This window comes from Fulmarus glacialis, unplaced genomic scaffold, assembly GCF_000690835.1.
Source record: "Fulmarus glacialis isolate BGI_N327 unplaced genomic scaffold, ASM69083v1 scaffold45247, whole genome shotgun sequence".
Taxonomy (NCBI): Eukaryota; Metazoa; Chordata; class Aves; order Procellariiformes; family Procellariidae; genus Fulmarus; species Fulmarus glacialis.
In genome coordinates, this window is record NW_009224668.1 from 1 (window position 1) to 8,146 (window position 8,146).

At 40.0% G+C, this 8,146-nt stretch overlaps 1 protein-coding gene across 1 annotated transcript; it reads left to right on the top strand.

The window, feature by feature from the left end:
• Window positions 1-5: 5 nt before the first annotated feature.
• On the top strand, window positions 6-1,516 carry JUN (jun proto-oncogene; the record flags this gene model as incomplete). Its single annotated transcript, XM_009582209.1, has 1 exon — window positions 6-1,516. A coding segment is annotated over one exon (843 nt), but the record flags the coding sequence as incomplete, so codon positions are not given.
• Between the last annotated feature and the right edge of the window lie 6,630 nt (window positions 1,517-8,146).

The following is an 8,146-nucleotide window of genomic DNA, read 5'->3' on the forward strand; positions in this document are numbered from 1 at the left end:
TGCTGAAGCAGAACATGACGCTGAACCTGTCCGACCCATCCAGCAACCTGAAGCCGCACCTGAGGAACAAGAACGCCGACATCCTCACCTCCCCCGACGTGGGACTCCTGAAACTGGCCTCGCCTGAACTGGAGCGGCTCATCATCCAGTCCAGCAACGGGTTAATCACCACCACGCCGACCCCGACGCAGTTCCTCTGCCCCAAAAATGTTACCGACGAGCAAGAGGGGTTCGCGGAAGGCTTTGTGAGAGCTCTGGCGGAACTGCACAACCAGAACACCATGCCCAGCGTTACCTCCGCTGCTCAACCTGTTAACAGCGGCATGGCACCTGTGTCCTCTATGGCCGGCAACAGTAGTTTCAATACGAATTTGCACAGCGAGCCCCCGGTGTACGCCAATCTCAGCAACTTCAACCCCAACACGCTCAACTCTGCACCTAGCTACAACGCGAACAACATGGGCTATGCACCTCAGCATCACATAAACCCCCAGATGCCCGTGCAGCATCCCAGGCTTCAGGCTTTGAAAGAAGAGCCTCAGACTGTACCTGAAATGCCAGGGGAAACTCCTCCCCTGTCTCCTATTGACATGGAGTCACAGGAGAGAATCAAAGCCGAGAGAAAACGCATGAGAAACAGAATTGCGGCATCCAAATGCCGGAAAAGGAAGTTGGAAAGGATTGCCAGGTTGGAAGAAAAAGTGAAAACTTTGAAAGCCCAGAACTCAGAGCTGGCATCCACTGCCAACATGCTCAGAGAACAGGTTGCACAGCTTAAGCAGAAGGTCATGAACCATGTCAACAGCGGGTGCCAGCTAATGCTAACACAACAGTTGCAAACGTTTTGAAGAGACTGTCTTAAATGAGAACTGTGATATTGTGGTATAACTAAAACAAAAAAACCAAAAGTGGCAGATGCATAAAGCTAATGGTAAAAGCTGAAAGGCTGAGTCCTGCCTGCGCTCTGCAAAGCGCATGTGTGGAAAGACTGGCAAGCCTTCAGCTTGAGTTAGTAGTGAAGCGGCCAGCACCACTCCAAGAAGTGCTGTTCCTGCTCAGATGAGACGTCAGATCTTTGTTTAACGTTGACCAAGACCTGCATGGACCTAACATTCGATGATCATTCAGTATTAAAGGTTAAACTGCAATAGAAACTTTAGATTGCTTTATGTAGTATTCCTTAAGAAAAAAAAAAAGTGGGAGGGAGGTTTGTGGGAGGCTGATAAACAAAAAAGAACTATTCTGCCTGCCTTCAAGTAAATTGTGTATGTACATATCTTTTTTTATTTTATTTTATGAAAGTTGATTAATGTCAATAAACTACTTCATGACTTTGTAAGTTATTTTTATGTTGTTTATTTGGGCGCTGCCCAGTATTGTTTGTAAATAAGAGGCTTTTTTTTTAGCACTCTGAGTTTACCATTTGTAATAAAGTATAATTTTTTAATGTTTCTGTTTCTGGAAAAATTCTAGAAGGTTCTATTATATTTAAGAAAAATAAAATAATTAAAATGCATTTCCCCCTCACACTTTCTTTTTGCTAGTACCTGAGTTGGGAAAATGCCCTTTCCGCTGAACTCTAAAGGGTAGAGACTATGTTAAACTTGCTCTGTAGCTGCAGGCATGTCCTGGAGAATGTGTACGGAGGAGAGGGAGAAACTAGATCCTGATCACTAAACTAATCCAACTTTTTGAGTTGTCCTGAAGTTGTAGTTCCCAATCGTAACTTGACTAGCTTGCCTGCCATATTCTAGTGGCCCAGTTTAGACAGCTTAACTTCAAGCAGCTTGTAGAGGAGTGGAAAGCCAGTATATGAAATTGCTCCATAACTGGAGCAACTGGCTACTGGATTTGACATGCTTTTTATTAAATTAATACCCTGAAGAAGATAAGGCAAGTGGTTGTATTTAAAAAAAAAAAAAACCAAACAAATGCAAAACATGCTGTAGGTTTCAAAAATACAAATCTTGGACCTTTATTCCTGTGTTCCTTCCTAGGTAGGAGGTGATCCTTGTTTGTTAATATTTATGACAATGCTGCTGTCACCAGTAAAATAACTTTCTAACCCTTTCCCTATCTTGAAATCCTTTCCCGTTTGGGTGTTACTATGGGTTCTAAACTTTTTAGCAATAGAAAAGCTGGGAAAACTGAACCTAGTGGGAAATGAAAAGAGCAACTTGCTGAAAAACAGCAACTCCTGTTGCTTGTTTTCAGCAACTTGCTGGAAAATAGCAACTTCTCTGGCACTTCCCATGTATTTTTTGAAAATAATCTTCGGTTTTAGTACAATGACAATATAAATATATACTTTAGAAACATGCTACTTAACTCATCGGGGGTGGTGGGGAAACAATTATTATACCAGGATTTTCAACACTGTAGCCAATTAATTTAGTTTAATAAGCATATATGGGAAGGAAGACCAGATGTTTTCCTGCTTGCTGTTTAGAGCCAAACAGCTAAGAGGAAATAGATGCTATCAAAAGACAGCCAGAAAATATTAGAAATTCATTATTTGTGAATGCTAATGTTTTAGAGCAGGCAGTCTTAAAAATGTCTTTTTTCCTTAAAATAGGAATAAGCATAATTTTGATTGAAGTGACAGTCACTTCACAAAATGACTAGATAATTGGATATATATACCTTTACTGTTACCAAAACGATACCCTGAAACTTGCAACTAATGTGGGTCAGTTCCTTACAGGAAGCAGAGAAGTATCTTTCCTCTAATTTTTTTTTTTCTCCATATTTTATGCATTTTATCATATGAGGGGTTGTTTTAGTGATTAAAATATGATAACATGGTAATCTCCTTCCACACATTAATCCAAGTGTCAAGGTAGGCACTGTTTAGATGGTGTTTGCTGCTGTCAGAGGAATACAATTGCAACAACACCAACCAAACAAAGGGTTACTAGGAGGATACTGTAGTTTGCCAAGAGTACATTTTGCTGATGTCAGCAACCCGGAAGGTAAGTTGATTTTGACCATATGTAGGAATAGACAGCAGAGGGATAATACACAGCACTGCTGGGTGTGGTTTTACAGGGATTTAGCAAGTGCCAACTAGCAAAATAAGCAGGGCAAGGAGATTAATTACCTGCAAAGGTGCATGTTTAACTCTCAACAGTGCTGGGTTATGGAATAGATGTTACTAGCAAGCATTTTGCTTAATCACCTAATTACGTAAAAAATAAATACATTATATAAAATACTATGTTAATTAAATACAGCTGAGTGACAGTCTGCTCCACCCTATCCTAATACGCACACACAGACATTTAGCATTGCAGTTATGTGTTTTCTCTCTCAAGTGCGACATTCTGTAGCACGGGCAAAAAAGTTACTGAGTAATAGCATTGCTCGTTAAGTGGACATCGTCTGATGGGTTGTTTTCTTTGACACGAGTTACTTGACTTGGTCCAGCTCAGGAGGTACTGGTGTCCAGCCAGAGAATCTACCATCAAGCAAGGTGTTTTTTAGTGCCAGTTATGCAGTTTCACAAGGAGAAGAGGGGCGATTTAGATGAACCCTTTTTCTTTGGTCCCACATCTCGTTTGAGGATCAGGCCTAAGACAGGGCAAAGTAAGTTTATACTCCCTCCACCTCATCTGTTTTGTAAACAGCATGGTGGGCTATGAGCCTGTTGCTATCTGGTTCACTTCAGCATAGATTAAAATTCAGCACTCTTACTATATTACTAGATCACTCGGTGATCAATAAGCACAACTGTAATGAAAGATGTGCACGCATTTGTATGTGGTGAAATGCAAAGTTTTAACACCTACTTAACTGCCGAGATTAAAATTGCCTAATGCACTATGTGCCTTACTTCTATAAGGAATAGTCAGTTCTCTTTGAGATTCAGAGAGAAACTCTCTTTTTGTTGCCCCAGCTGTACTCACAAGGGAGTATTTTGCAAATAACAGCATTGTGAACATGTATTTTGTTTGGCTGTGCGTGTTGTCAACGGATTCAGGAAGTGAAGTCAGAAAAAGGCAGGGTTTCAAACAGGGCAGGCTACACAGAAATGCCTAGGCAAAGAGCCTCTAATCAGAACAACATGTTTGGGACAGAAATATTAATTAGAATTTGTGTCTGTACTAAAACCAACAAAACCCTCACACTTCTATCCCATGGACAGAAGTGAACTACAAGAGGGGTTCGATCAGAGTACTTGTCATTACAGAAATAACAGTAGCAATCTAACTTACTCTACAGTGGCAGAGTTACATACCAGCCAGTTTCAATCTCAGAACACAGCAGCAGTTACTAATGGAGTCCCCATCCTTGAATTGCCTATGTCTCTGTAGGTCTAAAAAATACTGACCTCAAAACATGGCGCTTTAAATACCAGCATAAGGCAGTGCATACCCATTTAACAATGAACTCTAGCGACCAAGAGATGCCTTAGCTATCTTTCCATTTTATAGGAAGCCATCAAGAAATACAGACAATATCCCTCCAAACCTATGTGAAAAATGACTGGCAGTTTTGTCCCATGCAGAAGCCTAAGAAATCCATTACAATAATTACTTTCTGAAAAAGTAAATAGGCCTTTCAATGAAATCGCTGCACACGCTCTTATCCCCACAACTCTGTAGGAAGCAAAGAATCTAACTCACAGACACCCAGGTTACTGTCCAGCAGACTTACATCATTTATCTAGTATCACATACCACGTATCACACACACTGCACGGTGGAGTGTGGAGCCTGAACCAGCGGCGAAATTGGAAGTTATAGAGCTGGATCAGCATGGTGCTCTGCCTGAGTGAATAACCCTGACCAAGGCTCTGGGGTTATTAGCCCGGGCAGCGTTACTGAACAGACCGCGGAGGCAGATGGACCAGCTCAGGCTGGAACAAGCTTGGGCATCGGTGGAGTACACCACGGAGTGTGGTGTACGATGTCCATGAGAAGTACAAGGCAGAACTAAAAAAAAAGAACACTTATCTTTAATATCAAGCCTAGCGCTTTCTCTGTTCTCCATCTTTTCCTCTCTACCCCTATTCCCAAGACTTAGGTATAACAGCACAGTTACCCACATCAAGAAACTAAAACCAGTTCAGGCAAAGTTTGCTGTGTAGAAAAAAAAAGTTGCAAGCATCATAAGCAAACACAAAATATTGCTAACAGGCAGATGGACAGCAAGGAAATAATATTTGGAATTACCATATACACAAACCCATTATGAAACAGAATATACCTTAGTAACATCTAGCATTAGCTTAGGGACAGGGAGAAGGAAGATAGTGTTAGTCTTCCAACTAAAGAAAAGGAAAATTCAAAATGTAGGTGGTTTGCTTTTTGAGAAGGTAATTCTTCCAGAGAAGTGCTTGTTCTTTAGAATTACATGCACTGCCAACACACAAGTGTCTGCACCCAAGGACTGGTGGCAATCCTAATTCTACACATATACATTATTGTTGACATGAACATTATAATATATCCTCTGAACAGAGAATGGTGCTTCTTACAAAGAAAACTTGTAGAAAGTCATCATATAATTTACCATGAAAGCCTCTGATTACTTAAACAGTTTTAGAGTGGTTTTGCACAGCAGGGCCCTCTTTTCCAATTTTGCACATTATTCTTTGCAGTACATTTTTGTTAAGGAACAATGGAACTACAAAAATCAAATTAGGCATTCATCACGGTCCCTTCTGTCCTTAAATATTCTGAAATACTAGAAACACAGTTACAATGGGGAAGAATGGCTTTTTTAAAAGTTAATTAAATATTGAAAACACTGCTAATTTTCTTAGTTACAGAGTAACAACAGACACTAGAGGAAAACAAAACAAAAACCTAATTCAGAAAAATGAGTAAAGTGAGTAACCTATTTTTGAAATCTCATACAGAACTTGATAGGACCTGATTACTCCAAATCTCTATAAAATACCTAGAAACTAACTCTGTAAAACAAAAGTGGAGGAGGAACTAATATTTTCCTCAGTCTCACAATTATTTTGTGTTTTGAGCCTTGTATTCTCCAAGCAATCTTTAGGTTGATTCCTTAAACAAAAGGACCAGCGACGTGCTAGAAATTCCTCTGAACTGTGAACTTTGTTCCTTATTCTCTTTGAAATTAAAACCAATTCCTGTGAAACCTGGCAGCATAACACCAAAGATGTGGGAAACAGGACACAACTCCAGCAGATGGAGCTCAAAAGCAAACAGTCCTGGAACAAGCTGCAGATGCATGCAACAGGAGCCTGTGCTCAGATGGTGTAGTAGCCAGAAATGTCTTCAGATGAAACCCGCTATCATGCAAATGTACTAAAACGATTCATTTTTAACAGCTTCCCTGAATTCTTAAAATAATCACTGCAATGAGTAGAGAGAACCTGCATCATTTTAGCCATAGAATAACCATAGTTATTTCAGAGGACACTAAGGGTTCAAAACGGAGCGTCCATGGATATTTTTCTGAATTCTCATCCACGATGATGAATGAGTGGGCATGACTTTTAGATGTCTTCTGTTATCATGCCTTTCACGTCTCAGATAACAAGTCATGAAAACATGTACGACGCAGGCATAATCCAGAGAAGGTTGCTATTCAAACTCACAAAGCCATTTGCGTAGCACTCATATTGAAAAGAGATAACTTAAAAAGTTTCAAATCTCCACTGAATGGATTACTGGTAGGTTTAAAAGCATGGCCTAGCACTACCAAAACTGGAGCCTACCTATTTCAAGTGATGCAATTCTCAAAGTTGCTGACCTCTGTGTGCCCGCAAATCAAAGCACCTTGGCAACTATGAAAAGTTCATTTTCATTTGTGTCCAAAAGTAGTTTTAGAACTTTTAACAGTAGTAAAAATTGTGAGCTGCTGCACCCACCTTGCAAGCTCTGGTTGTTGCTTTATTTTCACCTTGAGAAGTCAAACACAAAAAGTTCCTTTTTAAATGAAGCCGTAACACTTCAAAGATGTAGCTCTGGATCTGTTCAGTTTAACTTCTGACACCTAACTAAGGTATCTAGGTTAGGAGGCACCACACGTTTCTCCTTAAGGTTAACAGGAAAGCGCAGAGAGTGATTTTGGTAAACTGAATTGCTAATTGGAAATGCCTATGCCTCAGCAGTCTATTTTTTTTAACTTAGGAGCCCCTAGTCAGATAGGATGAAACCAGGGTGTAATGATTACCTGATTAGAATCAGGAGTCACTTCCTTCTACTAAACAGAAAAGTTCTGCAAACATCCACCACATGTTAGTGATGAACAAATTTCCATATGCAAAGTTTTACTCTACTGCATCATATACATAATGTACACTCTTTTTTCCCTATACAAACACTAAGGTATGCCCAAACATTAACTGTTCAAAACTCCTTACAAGAAGTCATTACAAACAAGACTCATGATGAATGCTCCAGTGCTGTCTCAGGGCCCCAGTCAAGATATGATCTTTATCATGCTAAATAATCACCAAGTGTCTGACCCAAATACCTGCAGGGGAGAAAAAGAACCCAAATTCTCAAGGCAAAATCCACCTCTAGTTTTCTTCTTTGGCTTTGCTATCATACAGATTGTCCGTTCTCCCTGCTTCCTGACTGAACCGGATAAAGTATTTCTAAATATATATATTCTAATTAGTTAATAAAGTGCTTTTATATGCAAAATTACATAAAAACTATGTAAAGCTATACAGTAACTATAGCTGACTTCAGGACCGACAGTACAAGAATCTACAATTAGCCTGGAACAAGGTTACTGACCAAGGCTAACCCGTGAAAAGTTAACAGCAGTTTCCTTCTTTAAATGATGGAACATAAGCAGAATTGAGTGGTCTTTGCCCAGGTTCCTTCTCCTTGAAGCAGAGATTTCTAACCAGTATCCTTCCAGTGCAGCACTGCAGGTAGCAGCACATCTTTCTCTAATTTCCCAGTACATCCGTTTTCAGGGCTGTGACCTGTGAAAAAGCAGGCTGCTTTTCTCTATGCAAATTTATCTGTGCTTTTAATCCATTAGCTTGGTTAGAGACTTCTTAATTTTATTTTACACTTCTGCACTCCCAAAACCACCTAAGCTTAGTATATTTAGGGAAGTGCCCCTGACTAAGCTTCACAACTATTGACAGCTTTTGCTTCTGTGTAATTTTGTGGAAGTAACAATAAAGTTGACCAATTTGAATCTTTCC